The sequence below is a fragment of the Apaloderma vittatum genome, unplaced genomic scaffold, assembly GCF_000703405.1.
Source record: "Apaloderma vittatum isolate BGI_N311 unplaced genomic scaffold, ASM70340v1 scaffold3984, whole genome shotgun sequence".
In the NCBI taxonomy this organism is placed as follows: Eukaryota; Metazoa; Chordata; class Aves; order Trogoniformes; family Trogonidae; genus Apaloderma; species Apaloderma vittatum.
Window position 1 is genome coordinate 19289 of NW_009713125.1, and position 24524 is coordinate 43812.

The 24524-nt window shown below is 36.3% G+C and overlaps 1 protein-coding gene across 1 annotated transcript in view; it reads left to right on the top strand.

The window, feature by feature from the left end:
* TNFRSF19 (tumor necrosis factor receptor superfamily, member 19) overlaps positions 1 to 24524 on the top strand; it is a 41356-nt gene that overhangs the window by 11615 nt on the left and 5217 nt on the right. The window contains exon 4 of the mRNA XM_009868244.1: positions 2031 to 2116. Within this exon, the coding sequence (XP_009866546.1) occupies positions 2031 to 2116 (86 nt within the window). The remainder of the gene's footprint in view (positions 1 to 2030; positions 2117 to 24524) is intronic.

Below are 24524 nucleotides of genomic sequence, written 5' to 3' on the forward strand. Positions count from 1 at the left end.
TTGCCACAACCTGCCTTTATTGGCAGCAAAGTTGGAAACAAGAGGAAGTGAAGGAAGTCATGGGTAGGAGAGTCATAGATCATCTGGTCTGGGTGTTTTGGGGAACAGAACTGTGAAATAGGCCACCTCTCATACCTGTCCATCAGTTTAGATGCTGCATAAGCAAATGGAGGATATAGCTAGCCAAGCCAAATGGTTTAGCTAATGTTTTACCTCTCAGCAATCATATTTATTTCTGTTTTGCATGGCTTTCCAACATGCCATTCCCTATTGTTCAGCTTCAGAACATTACAGTGAGCATGTCAGCTAAAAACAAATATTAACACATTTCCTTCAGAGTAAATGATCACAGTGGCCCCTTCAGTCTTACAGCCTATGCATCTGTTTCTGTTCGCATTTTTAAAGTATGACTTTCTTGAGCAGTTGGAAAGCTATTTGCTTTAGCTGATACGGTCTTCATACTTTAATGGTATTTGCAGTGTTTGGAATTTGACATCAGTAGAGTTGGTAGCTTTTATTCAATGTGCTACTGCCACTACAGAAAACACTTAATTCACGTACTCATCTTGCACAGATCATCGCTATTGATTCTAAGGCAGTACTGACTGGTTGAAAGACAGAAGGACCAACATGATTAGGGAGCCATTGTAGATAAGCTCTTTAGAGGAAGTCATACTCCCATACAAATTTGAAAGGTAACACTCCAGAGTTCTGTGTTTTATTTTGTTGTGTGTTTGTTTTTTTTAAAACTTGCTATTACTCTTGTTCCATGATTTAGGAATATAGGCTTCTGCCTGTCACTGTAGTCAGTAAGCTCTTCCAAAGTAAAGTAAATAGTGAAGTTCTTGAAGGATCTTTAGAATAAAATGCCTCCTTGGGTACAACAGCCATTTTATTTTATTTTTTTTTTAAAAAATTACATTAATTTATTTAGGAATGATTAGCTGGCTGGTAATTTGCTTTAGAGTTTCACCTGTTACTGGTGATGGTCTCCTGTAGCTTTTACTTATCTAAACTATCTCATTGATACTTCCGTTTGCAATATGCATTTTTTTCATACCTTGAAATTATTGCTATCTAGAATTTTTAAAGTATACATTGAAGTGAGAATATGACAACAAAGTAGACAATTGGATAATGTGAATTTGGTACTTGTGGACACTTTGTTAATTTGCATTCTCAGTGCATGCACATTGTGATATTGATTGGTAGTGAAGATCTTGGGGGAAAGGGAAGAGTCAGAGAGGCGTTGTTGGTTGGTTAAAATATAGTTTTGAAAAGCCATTTTTACTGTTTTGCTATTCTACAAAACAAAGAGAACAATCTTATTTCCTGAATATTTTGTTATACAGCATGATAAAACTTTGGGGGGGATTCTCTCCTGTACAAGTACATAAATTAACCAATTTATAAGTGATTTTTCTATCTCTGAGCTATAGGGTATCTTAGGGATTTTAATCGAAAGAATTGACATCTGGTCCATTATATAGTGTTAGTGGTGATAATTACCATATAATATCTTGTTTCTTTCAGAGCTATGTAGATTAATCAATTGGGGTGGGGTTTTTATTTTTTAAATGTGTAGGTAAGCTTGCATAATCACAGAATCACAGAATGTTAGGGGTTGGAAGGGACCTCTGAAGATCATCTAGTCCAACCTTCATCCCAGTAGAGTTCATCGTACTTGTATGTTGTGATCTATGTGGAAAACGGGATATTGATTTCTATCTGAATTCTCTAGAATTGTTTATTTCTTATGTGGTATAAGATTACAGTGACTGCATTTGGATTAACAGATTTAGAATTTTTCCTCAATTTTTCTCAATTTTTCCTCAATTTCCTCAATACAGTATCTAATGCATTTTTATTTGCTTTTATTTGCTTTTATTTCCTGATACTGCATTGGAACACAGATTTACAAATGTTTGCAGTTATAAAGGATTTTGTTAAAACACCTGAATTATTTTGTGAGGAAAAATAAGTGGTTTTGATTGATTTTATTTTTTTTTTTCCATTCTTTTGTCTTCTAGATTTTATAGGAAGACTAAGCTTGGAGGCTTTCAAGACATGGAGTGTGTTCCTTGTGGTGATCCTCCTCCTCCCTATGAGCCTCACTGTAAGTGCTCTTTTCCTCCTGTTGGAATGAGATTAATTTTTTGGTTTAGAATGTTTTCTGTTTTAACTTGAAAACTTGGCAAAAAATGACAGTAGCAGTTATGAAGAATTCTTTTAATGATTCATTTTCATGTGAGTAAAAGGTTTTGTTAATACACTTCGGCAGGTCCAGCACTACCCTTGCAAAGTTCCCTCATATGACCAGTCACTTGAGGATAAACATTCCTGTCATACCACATGATTAGGGAGTCTTGAGTCCACTTCTGATGTTGTCATATTAATTTTAATTACTGTTTTGTGTTAATGCCAAAAGAAAGGCAGCCTTCCAAGACCCTCTGCCTACTATCAGGTATGCTTCACTGAGTATGAATTCTTCCCTGACACCCAAGAGGGCTTATTTGTTGATATCTCTAAAAATAAGTTTTTTTAAAAGTGAAAACTATATACATAAATATCTTTATAGTACTGTATACATTAAGAAGGAAATCAGTAATCAATTTCTCTATTTATTTTTGGCCAATGAGAGGATTAGAATCTCTTTAAAAAGAGAGAACCTATTTATTCTACCACAGAAACCTTTTGACTTCTTCCAAGACTACTGATGCTCTACATCCCATCAAGTTTTTAATTCAATAGAAGGAGTGAATTGCTGTTGCGTTTATTGCTGTCTACTTTATTACATGAAAAACATAATTGATTCAACATAGTCTTGTGGAAAACCTTAGGTTTATTTGTGGTTTTTTTTCTGTAACTGTGAAGTATGTTTTAGGTGTGGGGTTTTTCTTTTCATACTCCAAATGGAAACAACTGTTTGTAGAAAGGATGAATTGTCAATTCTGAAATGCTTCATGCTACTTAAATAAGGACATGCTGTTTCCTATAAACAATATTTTTTTAAATTGTGCTAGATTAAAATACAATTAAGTATACACTATTGTATGTTAAAATCATACTTTCAAGTAGTTTTTTATTGTATTAAATTCAATGAAGTGAGGATTCTTCAACATTTCATATATTACTTAGACTTTTTCAAATGAGTCAAACTTCCTTGTTTTGATTCCATTCTAGTTTTAATACCTTTTGAGATATAAACTCACAAAGCCAGGTTCTCTGTATATTTAATAGTGGAAAGTTTTTTTTATAAATGTGACTTCTTGAGCATTTCTCTTTTGAGAGAATTTCACTGTAAATATCTGAATTAAATTGCAACATTAAAAACTAATTGGAAAAAAAAAAAAGAAAAGAAACTAGCTGGAACTACAGGCCAGTCAATCTCTCCTCTGTGCCTGGCAAGATAATGGAGTGGATCCTCCTGGAGGCTTTGCTAGGGCACATAGAAAAGAAGGAGGTGATTGGCAACAGCCAACATGGCTTCACTAAGGACAAACCCTGCCTGACAAATTTGATGCCTCCTGTGATGGGGTTACAGTCGTGGTGGATGGGGAAAGAGCAACTGACATCATCTGCTTGGGCGTGTACAAAGCATTCGCCACTGTCCTGCATGGCATTGGAAGGACATGGATTTGATGTATGAAGCCCTCGGTGGATAAGGAATTGGATGGACAGTCACACTCAGAGTTGCGGTGAACAGCTCAGGGTCTCACTGGAGACCAGTGATGAGTGATGTTCCCCAGGGGTCGGCATTTCGACTGGTGCTGTTTAGTATCTTTGTTGGTGACACGGACAGTGGGATCGAGTGCACCCTCAGCAAGTTTGCTGATGACACCAAGCTGGGCGGTGCGGTTGACACGCTGGAGGGAAGGGATGCCATCCAAAGAGACAGCAGTGTGTGCCTGGAGGCCAGAAAGCCAGTTGCCTCCTGGGCTGCACCAACAGAAGTGTGCCCAGCAGGCTGAGGGAGGTGATTCTACCCCTCTACTCTGCTCTCGTAAGACCTCGCCTACAGTGCTGTGTTCAAGCTCCGGGGCCCCCAACATAAAAAGGGCATGGACCTGTTGGAGCATGTCTGCAGGAGAGGATGTAGGAGCACCTCCCCTATGAGGACAGGCTGAGAGATTTGGAGTTGTTCAGCCTGGAGAAGGGAAGACCTTATAGCGGCCTTCCAATACCTGAAGGAGGCCTACAGGAAAGAAGGGGAGGGACTCTTTATCAAGGAGTATAGTGGTAGGATGAGGGGTAACAGTTTCAAACTGAAGGAGTGTAGGTCTAGTTTAGGTATTAGGAAGAAATTCTTTACTGTGTGAGTGGTGAGACACTGGAACTGGTTGCCCAGATTGGATGGAGTTCTGAGCAACCTGATCTAGTTGAAGGTGTCCCTGCCCATGGCAGCAGGGTTGGAACTAGGGAAGTTTTAAAGTCACTTCCATCTCAAACCATTCTATGATTCCGTGAAATTGTGTCTATAAAAAGAGTAAGTCAAGTCAGTTAGAATGCTTGCAACAGTTAACTCCTGCCTGTGTATAATGCGAGCCTAGAAAGTAAAAAATTTCAATTATTTTTGTAGTGTAGACAACATAGTATATTAACAGTGTTTAGAGAAATTATGTTCTTCATAGTAAACACTATGGGGCTTGATGCCTGAAATGAAATGTGGATCTTGACTTACTGGAGCAACTCAATTCAAATTCATTGAGTTACAGAATGTATTTCTAGACAGACTTCGAGCCCAAGCAGACAATTTCATTTGTGCATTTATTTGCATTCTCCAGTTGAGCAAACTATGTATTATCCCCTTCATTTGTTTTTACTCTTTTTATCTAAGAAAAAAAAGAAAATGAAGCCTCAAGTGCAACAGTATTATTCTGATGTATGAACTAAATCATAAATACATTTTATGCAATTTTCCTCTTGTATCATTTGCTCCCTTCTTCTGAGAACCCATGTTGTTCAAGCATAAATTCTGCTCTCTAGCACAATCAAAGAGAGGGCAGAAGAAGAAATTACATCCCTTATCTTTCCTCTTTGATGGTAGCTAGTGATTCATGTGTGTGTTTCCATCTTTTCCAAAATCACAAGTTTTGTTTTCTAAAAGGTGAAAGAATGGTTAAAAAGTCTTCTGAAATAAGTCAGAATTATTTGTAAACACGTCTAAGCTTGTGTCCTAAGTTGAACCATTAGGAATCAACTACTAATTTTGAATGGGCAATGGGCAACCTCACAGAAAACAGCATTTTCTTTGGCACAAGCTGCCATAGTAAAACCAGATTAGAAACTCTTTTGTTCCCTAGTCTCATGGCTATGATAGCCCTTGACTAAATAACAGAAGTGTTTAACATTTGCTTGTTTCTCATATTTCTGGTGGCAGTTTTCAAGAGTTGGCAAGTATTTCCAGCTTTTACAGAAGCAATACTAAAAAGTTTGAAATCATTTAAATGTTTTATTTATGTACTAACCAACCATTAAACTCATAAACAACAGAAATCCTACCATGAAGTATGATAACCGTATGTTGCCATGGTTTTCAGAAGGCTGTTGTTTGCGATTTGTGTATTGGTTCTTCAGGTCTCTAACATAAGCTGTCTTAGTTTATAAGAGTGTCTGTGCCTGCCTTCAAGCAGCCTAGGATGTTATTCCTGCAATAGTAGCTAAATGAACTGAATCAGTTTTACATAGTATGTGGAAATAAACTTCATTTTAAGACTAAGTCAAAAACATAGTTATACAAGGAAGTGTAAGTAACATTGTTTGTAAGCAAGCCTCTTCCACCTAATGTTGAAAATGTTTGCTATTTATTTCAATCATGAATATATTTTGTAATATATTAGGTGTGCATTACGTGTACATTAGGCATACAGGGCAATCAGAGGAGTAAGTACTAATTCTCTGCCTTTCTTATCCTTTTTTTCCACTGTGAAACAGAAAGTCAAATATTAGTGCAGCTAACTCATTATATTACAGATGAAAAGGAGAAGTTTAAATGTCCTGTTTCAATGAATTAATTGTCCTGTGAGGTGTGTGCAATCTTTTGTTTGCTTAAGAACATTACCATAAGGGCACAAAGGTTCGCAGCCCCCTGCCTGGACTAAAAGTTCACATTAAAGCCGAGACATGGATGAAGTTCTTTCAGCACTAGTAGCAGTTGATTATTACCCGGTTAGCTATAAATCTAAATACTTGCTTTTATCTTCCTTCTTTCTGTAGACATTTTAAAACAGATCTGGTTTAAATATTTACTCATGCAAAAATGAGTTCGTGGATTGCTAGAGGCAAAGTTGAAAGGATTCTATAATGAACAAGTAAAGAGAGTATTGGAGGCCAGGAGAATTGCTATCACCTTTGTGTAAACTTTAAAGGGGACACAATGACTTATGTGTGTTTTTAGGATGTCAGAAAATTAAATACACAATGGTATAGTTATATTTTAATTTGCTTAGTTCAAGTAAATAAACTGTAAATACCAATCCTATACATAGGGTCAGTATTTAAACATTAGATTAGAAATGAAAGCATGTTTTTAAAGTTACTATTTATGTTCACTTTGTAAACTGAAGATATTTTTCCTCACTGAAGACACTTTTTTCTCAACTGAATGACAGAAAAGGAGTCCTTTGAACTGTGAGCTAGAGTAAAAATCTAATCAATCAAGTATGTAATTCCCAAAATGGAAGTTATCATAGACTGTCCCAGACTGGTATCTCTTCACCAGAGAAACAGTGATGTAGGTATGGTTCAGTGTTTCTTTTTTCTCAGCAGCAATTCAGGCTTGCAGAGTTCACTCTCCTGTCCATGCCAGTGTTGTGCTTAAACTGGAGTTATACTTAAACTGTTAACGAACTTTTCAGTAAGCTAGATCGTGAATCTTTCCATGATATATAAAGAGTTAATGTAACTTCTTTCTTAAGGTTATTTTTAAATCTAATAAGGTTGTTAACCCCAAAACACTTGTTGTGGCACAAGTGAAGGAGCGGTGTGAGAAAGGCCAAGCTAAGGAGCAGGTTTTCCCAAGATACTGCTTTCTTTGAGCAAGCATTATGTTTTCAGCTAGTCTGTCTTAGCAAATAAACCAAAAACAGTAGAAACAATACTCCTTATCTGCTTTGGTCATAAGAAGATGGCAGCTTAAAATGAAAGCAATAGAATTATTTTACCAGCTTGGCTACGTCAGCTATTCCTACAAGTGGCGTGTTGTTGTTTAATTCAAAATGCCAAACGGCATCAGAGTCAGCAAAATACTTTAGTCTCTAGACAGGCTTTCTGCTAAGCAGAAGAACTCATGGCATTCAACTTCTTCAAGCTGTATTAAAAAAACTTCCATAGAACTGTGCCGTTCTGGACCAATTTACAATCAGTGGTGTTCTCCTGTTATGTGCAGCTTCAGTCTAGAATTTGGATGGAGAGTTAGATTGGAATAAATTGTAAGAGTCAAGGTAGAGAGAAAATGAGCACCAGATGCCAGTGGAATTTTATGGCCAAACCACAACCAAAGGAACAGCTTTGTCCTCTTTTTTTTTTTTTCTTTTATTTTGTAATTGCCTGCACTATTATATATATTTTTTAAAATAATAAGAGCATAGTATGTCCAGCCAAACTCATTCTTCCTTCTCCAGGATTACTTGTACTTGTCTTCATCACATAAAGCGAAGAGCTTGGGAAGCTGGGAGGGAGACAGGGCAGGAGTGGGATACCATTCCGTGTAGAGCTTTGGAAACTAGCCTCTGCACATTCCAGGAAATAAATGCATTCTTTACTGCAATGAAGCAGAAATATTTTGTTGAATAAGTCACAGCAGTGGAAATATCTACAGTTTGATTGTAACATCATGTGCATTTGAAATAAAGCTGCACTTAGCTCTAAAATTGCTACTTTTTTTTTGACATGAGCTGTGTTTTGAGATGTTGGTTTGAGTGATAGTGGTTTCAAGCATAGAGAATATCTTTAACCAGGAAAAAAACCCCATGGTTTTTATTAAGGTGAGGAGTAAAAGTAAAGAATATGGTTTGTTGAGACAAAATGCATACAGCAATTCATAGTGCAAATACTACTTTTCGTGTGAAGTACCCATATCTTATCTGCTTTAAATTTCATTTCTTTAAGGAACTTCTACAACACTTTGACTACCTCCTTCACTAAAAATCTCCCTTTCAGTTTCCTTCTGTAGATTTTTTTTTTAATTATTATTATCATTAGTTTGCTTCTGTATGGTTACAGAATGTTTTGCTGAGAAATATGTTTCCTAAACTGCAGAGGAGTCCTGCTCTTTAAATCTACAAGGTATGTTGTTTCACTAATGAAAAGTGCTATTTAAGGGATAAAATCTGGTGGTATTTTCATATTCCTGGTGTTAAAAGTAGCTAGTATACGAAAAGTAAGATTTGCTATAAATGTACTTATTTACATTTACAAGATTAGGATCTGTGATTTTTATAAACTTTCATGTGAGTACAATGGATATCTGGGGTATGCAAAGACTATACATCAGATAAAAGAACATAAACCCCTAGAAACTACAGTCTGCAGGGAAGTGTTGTAGGGTGACAAAATACATTATTAAAAGTAAGGGGGGGTGGGCTGGAAGGTTGCTGGCTACAGATGTATTCTGTAGAAATACTTTTACTAGTAGTAAAGGAGAAAAATTCTCCCCGTCTCAGCTTTGCTGGAATTTTTTGACATTATTTCATTAAACATAAATATAGCGGTTTAGTTTGAATATTATTTTTTGGACATTCCATTCCACGTTTGTTCCTCTGTTTACATGGTGGAATTACAATTTATTCATATCACTTTCTTCTTTCTCTTTACAGAATTTTGTAATTTGAAAGCTCTCTGACTCCCAATAATGTCTTTCCAACTATTAAGTCTGTGTAATTTTTATTTGGTTACTTTATAGGGTAAACTTTGTATTATTAATATAAAGCAGCCTTTGAAGGTAGGTTGCTTATGTGCATATGTGGCAACTGGCAGCTGAAAGCATATAACAAGTTAAACCTTTCTTAATTATTTGGTACTATTACAACATATCTGTCCATCTTAATTTAGTATTTTTTTTTATTTGTGATTACCTCACAGCATCCCTCATAATCCTCTTTGCCATGTTAGACACTGTGATAGAAGGCAGCTGAAATATTTTATAAACCGTTCACAAAGTTCATAAGGAGTGACAGCTAATTTAAGTACAGCTAATAGCATCACTAGCTTAGAAATATCAGTACTATTTTATTACAGAGACATTAGCTTTCCATTATCTCATCAGTGAAATTTTACGCTCTTGGAAAAAATGTACTAAGTCAGACTGATATTTTCCATATGTGACCTGATGGTAGAGTAACTTATCTTCAGGAAGTCTGAAACAAATTTGGCTAGGTGTTTCAGAGAGATGAGAATTGCTATTCATGTCATATAAAGTTTTATTACTATTTTATTTCTTTCACTCATCATAGATCAAAGAGAGTTAACCTAGAAAACCTAAACGTTTTCAGTTCCTTGTCCTTGGTAATTGTGATGCTTCTGACCATTGGGAAAAGACTAATGTATGACTTGAAGAAAAGGAGCTTTCTGACTTTCTGTTCTGAATTTGCTTTCCCTGCTGGCCTCCTCTCCTAAAACAAGAAGCTGCAAAGAGGGGACAGTTTTTTCCTTCTTTAATAACAGAGGTGTTACCACTAAAATTAGTTATACTACTTCTGAAGCATTACTTAATGAAGAGGAAATTTAGATTTATTGTATAATTTAATCATATTCCAAAACTTTCTCCTTCCCTAACTCAGAGAATAGGCTTTTTACATGTGCATTCCCAACTTACTTTCACTATCTCCTGATGTCTGAACCTCTCATTTCTGTGCATGTTCTATAGAAGTAATTCAATTTGTAGCTTGTTATCATCAAATATGTATTGCAGTTAGTATACAGAAATGGTCAGAAATGTTTCCCTCATTTTTATTCATCATCCCCTCTGATCATCTTACCAAAAAAAAGTGTAAAATATGCCAAAACACAGGGAAAAAAATAAAACCCCAAACAAAAAAGAAACCCAGAAATTTTTCCTAGAAGAATATTTAGCATAAAAATGTTGAAATGTCACTGCAAGGAGGTGCTACTTCCAAACCCATCAGAATTTCTGTGTAGTCAGTCAGACACTTTACCAAGGAATCCATATTTGTTAGCCAAAGCTTTTGGGGCTTCTAGTCACTCTAAACTGTTAGACTTTTGTCCTCTTTCTTGCACTATCCTCGAATCCTTTGTTCTATGCAGTTTGTTTTACAGAGGGATTTTTTTTTTCTCAGAAAGATTTCCAATGGCATGTAATACAACATAGTGCTACAAAACTGTAGGTGTGAGGGCTATTCTAATGCATTGATTCACTTACCACTAACTTCTGTAGAACAGAAGTACTCAGTATAGCATGTCTGCTTTGTTATGAAAGATTTATCATTTGAGTCTATAGTAAAAGGATAGTAACCTTAACAACTTCAGCAATTCTAAGGAGTGTTTGAAATTTTCTGCTCTTCATAGAACCTCTTACAGTGACAGTAACAATCACTTATTTTTGCCTGTTATCTCTGTTTTTAGATTTCCTTGCACAGTGAAACTTCATTTCACTAAGTAATTTTCAAGTAATCCAGTTCAAGCTACAAACTAAAAGAGCTAGGCTAGTAGTGAACACTGTAGAAATACAGAGAGCATTTGCCTCATCAAGTGTTTAGAAGCACCTGAGGCTTAAATATCCAAATAGGCCCAGGATCCTGACTCCAGAGGTGCATTGCCAGCTGTTATGTTTGACTGCTGCCTAACTGAGCAAATGCTTAAAAGCCGCAGAGACCTATGACTGTTCATAGCTGCTGGTCTCTGGGAGGACTCCGCTGATTCTGGGTCCAGGTAGTTTGAACACATTGCAGCTTTAGAATAGCCCAAAAGGATTGTAGTTCATCTGCTTTTGCCTGACTGCCATGGAAGGGAATACATATGCATGGACTGGGCAGGATGCTCTCGGTAGGTGCCTAACTGGAGAATACAGACCCCTTTCTGTATTACAGTTTGTCCAAGAGGTAATGGAATTGAAAGTTAAGGAGACGCTTGAGAAGTCAATTTTTTGCTGACAGTCAGTTTTTTTCCTGTTGTTGTATGTCCCCATCATTTTAAGTCCTAGATTTACCTGGATGGAACTGAATTGAGTTAGTTGACTGAACAACTATCAGTGCTTGATAGCTGTCATTGAGCATGTGGATCATTTCTTTAATGCCTGTGTCATATCTGTGAAAGAATTTTCCTTCTTGGCAGTTTAGCTTTCTGTTGAAGGGAAACGACTTTTTCCTTCCTGGCCACTGAAGGCCAGGTTTCTGAGAACAGAGAATTTGTGTTTAATTGTTTTTAACTATTACATGTTAGAAACATACTTACTGTTGCTGGTGGCCTACAGGTGTTCTGGCTGCTAAAAATAGTTTCAGAATTGTAAATTCAAGTGTTACTGAAAACCTCATAATTACTTAAAGATGCAACTTCTTAAGATATGTGGTAGCATTAGAATCATGTCTTCTTCAGTTTGGTTTCTTTAGTGAACACAGTATATTGAATAATGTTGTCATCCTTTTGACCCTGATAACTAATTTCCATCCATGCTGGCAGAGTAACAGAGACCTCAGACAAGGAATTTCTGATTTTACAAAACCAAGTGATGTAGTGGTGAACACGGAACTATATTAGTGCCCTTACTGAGAAGGCTGTAGTGTAAGCTCATACCACATTCTTCAGTAACAGAAAATCTAGAGAAAGGAAAATAATGTAAAGCAAATAGTAATTTGTGGACCTCTTAAGTGTTCATTTATTATGAGGGGAGGTGGCAGGAAAATTTAAATACTAGAGGTTAAAGACTTTAAAAAAATCAACTTCTCTAATATAAAATCTAGAAAATTGCTATTGGAAGTGCCTACTTAGATAGCCATTAGCAGTATAAATATTAAATGATTTTCACAGTGAATAGATGTAATGTAAATGGCCTCCATCACACAAATGGAAATGATAGAATAAATTAGAAAAGGAAATATTGTTTTTCAACACTATTTTTTTATCTCTGAAAGTTTAATATATAAAATATGTGTGATTATAATCCAGTCAAGTTTTAGGTAGGTGGTATGAAGTTGAGATGGTATTTGACCAAGCTGAATGACACTCAAAGGCTTTGGCTTTGTAGTTTCAGCGCGAAAATTGTAAAGCACGCATTAATGTATTTCAGAGAGAATACAATATTCCAAGTACATCTCTTTGAAAATATGTTCCTCATTGTTTCCTACAGTATGATGAAAAATGTATAGCTTGGAATGAAAATGGAAATGTCGACTTGTGATTTTGAAACAGATTGAGTCAAAATTAATCTATTTCATGAATTCGCATCGCATCCTCATGCAACTGTTAATAGGAGTTTGCTTACCAGGTGCCCTTGTGGCATTCAGAAGGTTGTATTAAGTCAGTAAACAGTAATGTGTAGGGCAGATCTTTGTTCTAACACACATCTGGCAACCCTATCTGCTAATCCCAGGGAAAGCTTCAGTTTGAAATACAAAGCTACTTTTGAACTTCCCCACAGATGTCTGGATTCTTGGTGATGTGGTTTTTTTATAATTCCTTTTAAATCAGGGAATGAATTGTTGCTTTAAGAGTGAAGTTAGCAATTCATTGCCTGACAATGCAATGAATCCTTAAATATTCATTTTAAGAGCATATTTTATATTAAAAAAGCAAGCTGAAAGTGGCCAAAATACTTAGTTTTGCATGGTTTTGTGTAGTAAAAACTCACTGTAGAGACCTCACTTCTTTATTAGGTTAAGAAATTCTTTAGTGTATAACATGATGAAGTAATTGCAGTATTTGCTTCTAGTTTGTTCATCTAAAATATGAACAAGCAGTTTGCAAGCATATTTAGTTTTGTTTCCCGACACTGTTAAGTACAGTTAGAAAATTAAATTCTCTCTGAACTGTGGAGTAGGGGAATTTCAATATGTGTTTTCAAACCACTTTACCATACTTTTGTTTCTAGTAGTAACTTGTGCAACCTTTCATCTTATGAGTCAATCCTATAATTAGTATCCTTCTTTGCCAGAGGCATGCTGCATGTTTGTTTAGGTACAGCATGTCTGCAAGAAATTTAACTTAATCATTACTTTTTAATGTAAGAGCTGGTTAGCTCAATTACACTAGATTAAAGTAAACTTGAAATTCCTGAGTTACAGAGAAGGGGCTAATCATTGACCTGTACTGAATAAATACGATTTCCCCTGCTTTTTGGGGATTTTGGGGGAGGGCTTTTGGGGCTTTTTTGTTTTTTTCCTTATGTGTACTTACTAATGTGGCTAAGGCTTTAGCCCAATCCTGCAGTGGCTATAAGTAATTATCTTTTCATTGCATAGAGAGGGTTTGCAAAGTTCTTATTTAACTTGGCTATTTGGTTGATCAAAATTATTTCAGTAGTGCATAAGTTGCAGTAAAGTTGCAAAACATTTTTTCAGTCAACTTTTATTGCATTTGGGGACAATCTGAAAAAATGAGTAGTTACAGTTTTGCAGTAGTTTTTTGTTGTTTTTTTTTTAGATTGCTTAGATATTTTGTAAGTACAGAAGCAGATGACCTTTTTAAATGTATGAATTTATTAACACGCTTTTACTCTATGTTCAGACTGAAAATATTAGGTTAAATTGATCTCATACAGTAAACCAGCTAATTCTGGGAATGGCTGTGTTAGCACCACTTCAACACTGAGTTTTGGTGCCTACTTTATAAATACATGCTGAGTGCTGTGGCTTATGTATACAGGGCCCAAGCTGTGACTGACATATGAGTATAAAACACTGCTGAACAAATGCACCATAGAGTATTTAGGGGTTTTATTCTACTTTGTGCTGGTAGATACTATTGGCTATGCTGCTTGGCTACAAAATACTTGGGCTGTGTTTCTCTCAAATTTCTTGTTTAAGAAAAATACAGTAGAAAACAAGGAATCCATCCAGGCTGAAACTCTTCATATTGCCAACTGTCTATTAAGAAAATCATTGTCAAGCAAAAGAATGCTCTGGCAGACTGGAATGTGTTTGAAATAAGATAAGAGGCAATAGCCCTAAACCAGAAGTTGCTCACTAAGGGCCTTAGCAGTGATGATTCGTTATAAACTAACACCTCATGAGCTGGAAACAACCTAGCAGAAGAAAGAACTAATGTTCCTACTGGCCATGTGGACCCTTCCAGTTGTCCTCTATTTTGCTCGCTTTTAATTTTTTGGGTGATAGGCCTCACACATTCTCAGTCTTACTGGTTCATTTGTGGCAAGCCGACTTCCTCTTTTACAAAGATCATAGAGTGATCTCACATCTTATTTTGGGCAGCTGACATGGCTTTGGGGTATAGGCTGTGACTGATTCTTAAAAAGATTAGCTCTTTGTTATGGCTTTCTTAAATAAAGGATTGGATCCACCAGTTTTAATGAAGTTTCTTTTATGTCCAGTGGTATAATTGTATCTGCACACTACTGAATTTAATTTATAGTTACCATATCTGCATGTAGAAATTTAGGATGCAATTAATGCACCCTAGTTTAGGCATATAAAGGTTAATGCTTAACACTGAAATTGTCAGCCCATGTCAGATTAATTACTTCTCTGGAGACTTGTTTCTTGCTCTGTTTTAGAAAGAGAGACTGGGATGAGTAACGGTCTTTAGACCCTCAGATTTCTGAAGTTAGTTTCACCCAGATGCCAGTATCAGGTTAGATGAAAACTGCAAATTCAACATTGAATGATTGTATCTTTCAACACTGAAAAATAGTCTTCCTAAAAACCTAATCTTTCTCTTACCTTATATATCAATTTTCCTCCTTAAAATTGAGAATTTTTTTAGAGTGTAGATTATTTTTCTTTTTTCACTCCTGCTAAATCAAAAAAATTTTAAATTTAAAAGAGTAATAAAAATAGTTTTCTTATTCTTTGATGAAATGTTCCATATAAACTGAAGCACCAATTTTAAGAAAACTTGCCAAACTTAGAATGCACAAGCACCAAGGCCTGCTACAGGTTTTATTACAGGTTTTATTTACATCGATGCATATATTATTTCCCACTGGGCCTGTGTTCATCTAAAACACAGGATACGTAAAACCTATAATTCTACGTCTGGCCTTATTTGCTACACTATTTTATGTGCCATACCGAATGTGAGTTACTAATTATTGCTGGGCATTCCAGTGGTTCTGCCAATGTAAAGGAGTTGTTACAAATTTGCAGTTGTTAGTGACTTTTAGCTTTACAATAGAACTGATGTACAGTACAGAGCATCTGTTATGCAGTTAATGAACTGAAATGGAGAAATTGGAGTCAAATCAAAGGTGTCCAAAACCCTGCAATATTACTTGACAATCCCAGAGCAGGGTACCTGCTTCTTGACTGTGGATATACATCACACCTACATCTGTAAGCTGGTGACCTTAGGCTCACTCTATATGGAGAGGAGTGGTCAAGGGAGATGTTTAAAACAAATCAGATTTTTGTTTAAAACAAATCAAATTGCACCCTAAAAGAGTCTTTCTCCCCATATAGTGAAAGTTCAGGTGAATCCCCCAGAATAGGTGTTTGCCGTGGTCAGATGAATCTCTAAGGTCCCTTCCAACCTACGCCATTCTATGACAGAGCTCAGCTTTTCAAAGATAACATTTCAGAGCATCTTCTGTATTCTGTGACTAATACCTATTGATTTCTGTTAAAGAGGGGAGATGTTTCAGATTAAGTAATATAACAAAGCAAGGATTTGCACAGCAGCCTTTTGTTCTGTATGGCTTAATTTTATCCCCAAAGCTTTAAGTGATGAGTTTAAAATTGGCTTTTATAAGCTGTCATTATTTCTGACTTCAAAGCTACGGCATTTTCATCTGTGCTATAGTTTGCATGTGCATGCTTAGTATTGCACAATAGGTGATTTTCTTTGCAGTAAATCATGACATTTACTTTGATATTTGCAGTATTACAATAAGCTGATAAATGTCCGGCTTCTAAAGCTTTTAAGGCTATATGTTATAAAATAATTGAAATTTATATTTAATCCGATATATTTCAGATTACTTGCCCCAAAAAAACAGTTTTAAAAGATGCTGAGGTTGCAAAATTGAACATAAAAAAATTAGAAAATACTAGTAGGGTTGGTTGTGCAACTTTTAACTTCCATCATAATTTTGAATCTTAATTCAGCCCAGTTGTGTCTAAGTATTGTGAAACAGTCTTAATTACATAAACACACTGTTTTCCACAGTACAGACATATTTTTCCCCCAATGTGTGGAAATGGCTAACAGTTATATTTGTAAAACACAACCACATCCACCCACCACCCTCAAAAAAACCCAAACAAACAAAAAAGCAACAACCACCCCAACATTCAGAAGTAGTTGCCTTGTCAGGAGGATTTAATCTAAATTAGTGATATTTTAACTTCTTACAGGATAAAAAGCAGTGGCAAGCCCAAGTATAGTTTGTTTAATTTTGTTACATTCTACATTTTGTGTGTCTGTTGGCTGTACGAAGAGGGGTCCTTAATACTGCTGCCCAAGTTTACAAATAGGCAAATTCAACTGGAGAGAAGAAACAAGCTTTTTGCAAGCTCAGCTTATAGCCTAGTGGCTAAAACAACCTCCGTGGAGGTGGCAGAGGAGGCAGTTGAGCCTCTGTTTTGTGCTTCTTGGCTCTTAAGCTTTACAGAAGGTAGAAACCCCATCATTGCCTCCTCTTCCAAGAGTTGCATCTGAAAGGTGTTACAAGCCATGCTCATCATTTCTACCCCCTCAATTTAATTTTAAACTTAAAGATTAGAGATTTTTGTTCTCAGGAGCATTTTAGGAGAAGATGGAAGTCCCTCTCTGCTGCTCTGAGTAATTTATGGGCAGAGCAAAGTTTAGTATCCTTCTCTAGGTTTCTACCTCTGTAGGCTGAGCATGGTGACTTTAGGCACCACATTTCTCCATGTGGGAGCTATTTTGGATTCTGTTCCATGATTAACTTTTACTTCACGCTGTATAGGAAGTACATGACCTAATACCGGCCTCACAGACTTTATCTTACTCTCTGTTGGCTAAAGAAACAACCTTCACACATGCTTATTCTTAAATGACAGTGCCATAAATGTAGATATAACTGGTGAATATATAGTTAAATTCTAAAGTGTACGTGGTTTTCCTCTTCTCTTTTAGAAGACATGTAATGGCAGTAGTCACCCACTTGAAAATGGTGTGAATTTAGGCAATACAAACTCTTGTTCTTCTTATGTGGGTGATGCCTTGTAGAAGAATTTTGGACCTGAGCGATAGAGTGTGTATACAAGCAGTACCTGTCATAAACAGAATTTAACTGACTCAAATATAGCACGAGGTTGTTTTTATGGGACTGCACATGCAGAGTACAAAACAGATACTTCTGTTGAAATTATAAAGCTACTTTCATAGCCTAGGTGGGTTGTATACATTCTATAGCTGGATTTGAACAATATTCTATATTACTGTGTTCTTTTTTGCAAAAAGTGACTGGAGAATAATTTGGATAGAAGTACAAGTATGAAGTAAAGAACGGAAATAGGTTTTCTTCTGTACCCAGCAGTCTCATATGTTCTGACACAAACATTAGGTGGAACTGATTTAACGTGTTAAGATATCTGAGCAAGAAATTGCATTTCTTGCAAAATATGTATTAGACACTCAGTTGTCAGAGGTGCAAAGTGAGCTGCTGGAAGCAAATGTCAGAAAGGTAATTGCTGACAACACCACAATCAAATTAATAGCAATATATACTTTGTGCCATCAGATCATACCAAGTATTTCTGAATTATGGATGAGACATACTGTCTTTTCACACTGTAACCAGTTACGTTGTAGGAGAAGAATATATAGTTCAGTAGCAACACACATTTTGTCCCACTTCCTCTGATTTTTTGCTTACTCTCAGGTTTGTTTTTTTCAGGTTACTTGAGGGTACCAATGAATTGAGGCTTTATTCTCATGTAGAAATATTTTTAAATGGCTAGACAGTTCTCAAAGATGAATATTTTGTGTATAAAACAAAGTTCTTTTTGTGCCCATGTATCAGTTCATTTTAGACGACCATGACAGTACCAAGGATTAACATCTCTTAATTACAAAAAAAAACCAACCCCGTGCTATGTCTTACAGACATGGTGTGTATCCAGTACTGTGGAGTTCATATATATTTTAAATTTACATATACAGTGTAATTGTTCTACAATTTTAAACATAAAAGGCTGTCAGCAGTTGGAGTTTGTGGAAAATATGCAGTGCAAGAGAAATGGTCTTGGAAATGAATAAATCAAATTCCAAAGATTTTAATTTATAAATGCATTTCTCAGGATTTCCAAACAATGGATAAATACTTGAATAGTCATTTTGTCCCCTAGGGCTTTTTTGGTACATTTGTTCAAAAAAACGGCAAAACCAGCAAAAGAAAGAAAAAAAATTACAGGGCGCTAACTTGGAAGCTAAAGGCTTTAAAGTCAGCACTTGGCGTGCATTTGAAAAATGTGGTTTGACATGATGAACTTTTGGGTGTAAGCCATGCACGCAAATGGCTGTCCTTTTACAGATGGTGGGAGACTCTCTTTCCATGTTTACCACAGACTCCAACAGTAATTTTTAATAAAGATGATTGCCTCCTACTTGAAAGATCAGGAGAAGGGAGGCAATCTGCTCATTTGTAAAGTCCCAGAAATGTGCTCAGACTGATGTTAATGCTTGGTAGTATATATTGCACATGTATTTTAAATATATATATATATACACACACACATATATAGTATGTGTAGTATCTGAATTGTATGTACGTACATCATGTTTATGCATAGTATATTCTTTTGCTTGTTGGGGACCAGGTAGAGGTATTGCTCTTTTACTTTTTTAATATACATCTCTTAAGCTTTTTTCAAAATTAAGGAATTTCAAGATAAGTCACATTGCCATGTGTTTTCTGTGGATTGAGAGCACACATACAGATAGCCACTACGATTCAGGTGACAGGCAGTAACTTGTTAAATTAGTGTAACTTGAGGGTATGTCTGAGTCCTTAATGCTTGCCAAATTCAGGTTGACACCATTGGCTGGAGCTAATGAACATAAAGGTAGTGGGCAAACACTTTTTATAATAGGCAGATGCTCCTTTCCCCTCAGAAATACCCATATTCCAGGAATTACCAGCATTTTAATTTACTTTTGTATCTTGTTTTCAATCCTGATGGTAAAAGATGGCACTCTGTCCAGTGTTACTGTATTATTGTTAAGTGGAGTTTGGATTAGTTTTGTTTTATTGAGTAAATAGTTTTTGGGTTAGCATTGACTTGACATGATAAGAAGGAAAACTCAAGCAGAATCCACATTTTATCATCCTCAGCTGTGATAATTACTACATTATTATTTATTATATCCAGGAAAGAAATGTAAAATATTGCGAGGTCTGTTTTCACATGGTTAATCTACCACAGAAAGCTTTCTTTTAGGCGTTCTGTTTCCAGTAGGAACTAATCATAGTTCTGAAAAAAAAAAATCGGAGACAAGAAACCTGAAATAAGTGATAAAGGAAGTCTTTTTACATGTTATTTTGTCTCTGGCCATTTGGTATAATAAGCCAATAATTCTGTTTGTTGGCAGAAGTTATAGTCATACAGCTGGGACACATAAGTTCCATATTAGCTGTGTAGCTGCTCTTTAACCATCTTGGATTAACAGAAGCTTTACTCACCTTTGAGAACCACACCTTTGCATATACTGACATTACAATGTAATATTGGTTAATTAAGGGAAGAATTATTTAGGCTTACTGCTCAAAGTGATGCAGGAGACAGCTTGGTATTTTGGGTAATCCTTGTATAACCCTAGCACAGTTCTAGAACATGTTGGAACTAAGATTTAGAAAAGGAAGTCTATTTCTCACATAAAATCTATTTTTTGTTTTATTTTTGTGGTGCATAACATGCACATGCTCTCCAAAATCATAAAACTGTGTGTATCTCCATGCTCATTTCTTAACGTATCATGTCCAATTCACAGAGTGTTTAATTACATATTTAAATTTAATCACGTAATCATTTAATAGATGCAAGTACAAGTTTTAAATGCACCTTCTTGCTTTCCTGAAATGGGACTATTAAGTCTGTGAGCCTGAAAAGAAGGTGTTTATGAAAATGCGTACATGTCTGAGTAACACTGAAAGCAGAGTTCAGCAATGCCCAACGGGCCACTTCCACAATAGCAATCCACTTCTGAAATGTTGGTCTCTGCAGGGAAGATCGCTATCATTATAATTAGAGCTGCACTACAGACTGCTCACAGTAGCTATTCCAAAAAGTTCTTTGAAGGTGAAGATGAGTGGTAGACATTCTCAGGAATAGAAAATTGCTTTCTCAAATTAAAAAAACAAAAAACCAAAAATCTCATCCAAATAAAATCAATCTTAAATAGCTAGGTGGCTACAATACATTTGATTTTCTTTCCATCCCAATGTAAAACTAAATCACTGTATTTCCAGTTTGGATTTTGCTGATGAGCACTGAAGAAGCATATATAATTTATAATTTTCTGTAATATGTAATTATACTTCCAAATAGATACATTTGGTGAGGAAATGGAGAGGCAAAAATGTAGCAGTTCCACCTCCAGTGCTTTTGTTCTATTTTTGCTTTCAAAATCAACAGTTCTTTTCTCTACTAATTATGAAGACCTGATTTCCAAGAACTTTTTAGTACTTTAGGTGCATTGATACATGTATTGATATGAAAAATATTTGAAGATATTCTGGGGAGGTTTTTGTTATCTTGTTTTTAAATACCTGTTCAGGCTATATTTAACCTTCTAAAGTCTAAATCAACCAGTTGACTAAAATTGGAAACACAGTTATCAAAGCACAGTCCTCAGTTTTCACACCAAAGCCAGCACACGTTGCTATATAGATGGCTTTTTAATATACAATTTTATTGCATCTGTCAGAATTATCTCCTGGAACTTGACATACCATGCATAAATTTCTGCAGTCAGTTAAAACTACAGCTGCGAGAATCCTGTAAACTGAATAATAAGTTTTATCTGTGGAAGATTTTAATGCTGCTGCCAAGAGCACTGAAGTTGTGATAAAAAGATTATGACACTGGTTGTTTTTTCTTTTAAATAACAATGAAGATCTGGAAAAGAGGTCATACTTAGCTCTGTGAGTAATAGGAGTTACAGAAGAATGCAAAGAGAAGGATGGGTAATAGTTATTTAAGAGGAAAAGTATCTGAGATGCCAAATTAGAATTTCATTTTTTTATCTGGAAGAGAAATAATGGATAGACCGTCTACTATGAGAGTGAAAATAATAACATTTTGGTACACAGACAGCACTTCAAAATGTATTTCTAGTTCAGGTAGGAGACTTCAGTCTCTGCATTGACTCAAGTTTTGAGATTTGCTGTATTCGTAGAACCATAGAATGGCTTAGGTTGGAAGGGACCTGTATTGGGGTCAGGCTGAGGTGGAGTTAATCTTCCCACAGCAGCTCTCTCAGTGCTGTTTTTGGAGTGGTAGCTAGAAGGGTGTTGATAGCACCCCAGTGTTTTGGCTACTGCTGAGCAGTGCTCACACAGCACCAAGGCTGTGGTTTTCCAACGCTCCCCCAACAACAGGCTGGGGGTGAGCAGTATCTTGGGAGGGGACACAACGGGGCCAGCTGACCCAAACTGACCAAAGGGGTATTCCACACCATATGATGTCAGCTCAGATATAAAAGCGAGAAGGAAGAAGGAAGTGGGGGGACATTCGCTGATTGTGTTTGTCCTCTGGAGCGACGGCTACGCGCACTGGAGCCCTACTTCCTGGGAAGGCGGCCAGACATCACCCACTGATCGGAAGTAGAGAATAATCTTTGTTTGGTTTTGCTTCCGTGCGTGGCCTTTGCTATTGCTACATTAAACTGCTTTTTATCTTAACCCACAGGCCTCTTGTTATGTCTTCCCTCTCCTCTGTTCATCTAAAAAAGAGGAGTGATAGAGTGACTTTGGTGAGGTCCTGGCCTCCAGCCAGGGCCAAACCAACACAGGACCTCAGTGATCATCTAACCCACCCTCCCTGCTGTGGGCAGGGACTCCTCGCAACTAGACTAGGGTCTGATAACTCAGAATCATGGAGTGGTTGAGGTAGGAAGGCACCTGTGGCGATCTTCTGGTTCAACCTCCCTGCTCAAGCAGAGCCACCTAGAGCTGCTTGCCCAGGACCACGTGAAGACAGAGCTTTTAAACATCTCCAAGGAGAGAGACTCCACAACCACTCTGGTCAATCTGTGCCAATGCTCCGTCACCCTCACAGCTAAATGTTTTCTGACATTTAGAGGGAACCTTCTGTGTTTCAGTTTGTGCCCATTGCTTCTGATTCACTGAAAAAAAGCTGCCTCTGTCCTCTTTGCATGCTTCCATCAAGAATTTATACACATTGATGAGATACCCCCTTGAACCTTCTCTTCTCCAGGCTGAGCAGTCCCAGCTCTCTCAGCCTTTCATCATAGCACAAGGGCTCTCCAGTCCCTTCAAATCATTTTTGTGGCACTTCACTAGACTCTCTGGTAGTTCCACTGTGTCGAAATTGACAAGTTAAAGGATACAAAAAAGATCTGCCTTAAATTTGCTCTCAACACTTTTGATGTGATGGTAGAACATAATAGTAAAAATCAAAGGTGAATAGAAGTATCCAAGCAGATGTAAATGAAGTAACACTTTTGTTTCTTCAGTTTGAAGTCAGAAAACTAACAAATGAACATTCTTTCTTTTGAATAATAACTGTGATCTGAGCTCTCCACTTTTTTTATATTCCTCCACTTACAAGCAACTACATGACACTAAAATCCACAGAAACTGTCTTTATTTAATAAGTTGTGTGCCTTTTTTAAAATAAAGTGTATTCTTTATTTCCTATAAGTTAATATTTTCTTTGGTGTAAATGATCTGAAGTCTTAGAGTAGGATGTAATAAAGTCAGTTTTCAAAATACTTAGCTTTTTGGCAATCTGGCCATGATAATAAAGTGATCTGGTGTTGTAAATGCTTTGCTGCCTGGGTCTGATTTGTGTAGAGAAAATGCCATAATTAGAAAAGTATTCCTGAGTAATACAGTTCCATTGATTGCACTAACTAAGCTAGTAAGTTCTCTCCTGATATTATTATATTGCAGTTAGGATGTCAAACAATTGTGGGCATGTACAATATGTTTACTGATTTTAATATACTCTGGCAGACATTTATCTCCCAATGTATACTTATGACTGCATGAATCATTTCTTAGGAATTAGAGTTTTAGGTTTTAACCAAAGATTTTCAGAGGTAAATGCGCACCTTTAAATTATTTTTCGTAAGTTAATAAAATATGGTTTGTGGTTTTTTTAAAAAAAATCTAGTGCCAGACACATACTCAGTGTTTTATTCCTTTTCTTGTAAAATATGCTGCATTGATGTGAACTTCAAAGTAGATTGAAAAAGATGACCTATCAGAATTCATGAGTTGTTAAAAAATAATTTTATAACAAAAAACAGGAGCATCCAAAGAAGAGCAGCAAAGCTGTTGAAGGTTCTAGAGCACAAGTTCTATGAGGAGCAGCTGAGGGAACTGAGGTTGTTTAGCCTGGAGAAAAGAAGGCTGAGGGGAGACCTGATTGTTCTCTACAACTACCTGATAGGAGGTTGTAGAGAGGTGAGGGTCGGTCTCTTCAGCCAAGTAACAAGTGATAGGACAAGAGGAAATGGCCTCAAGTTGCACCAGGGGAAGTTTAGATTGGATTTTAGGAAGAATTTCTTTATGGAAAGCATGGTCAGGCATTGGAACAGCCTGCCCAGGAAAGTGGTTGAGTCACCATCCCTGGAGGTGTTTATAAGAGTGTGAATGGGGCACTTATGGATGTAGTGGTGGACCTGGTATCTCTTTGTTAATGGTTGGACTTGATCATCTTAAGGGTCTCTTCCAACCGAAATGATTCTAAGAATTTAATTTTAAAAGACCATTCATGATTTAAGATAGTTTCAATAGCTGTAGTTAAATTTTTGGTGCTTTTTGACTTTCTACAAAAAGTAACATTTGTCAAAGCTAGGAACATTGCTAAAGTCTTTACTAATAAGGATACAAACTCAATATGCTGAATTTTTACAAGAAGTATTGTCTTTATAAAAAACTATCACTGAATAACAAAAAAAAATAGCACTGTTACGATCCTAGGCTTGATCCTAGAAATGACCTTGGTGTCATCAAAATGGTACCTGTGATAACATTTGAACTTCTGTGGGTGTCTCAGAAAGTTTCCTTATTAAGGGAAGTTCATGTATTTGTGACTCCCTCTAGTGGGTAGCTTTACAGCTTTCTCAACTGTACACTAGGAAATGTTCTCCATATTAAAATTATCAAAAATTGAGAGGCCTTTGTTTTCATGATGAAGGTCTGACTCCAGTCTTGTGGACAGTCAGAATGCATTTGTGTGCCT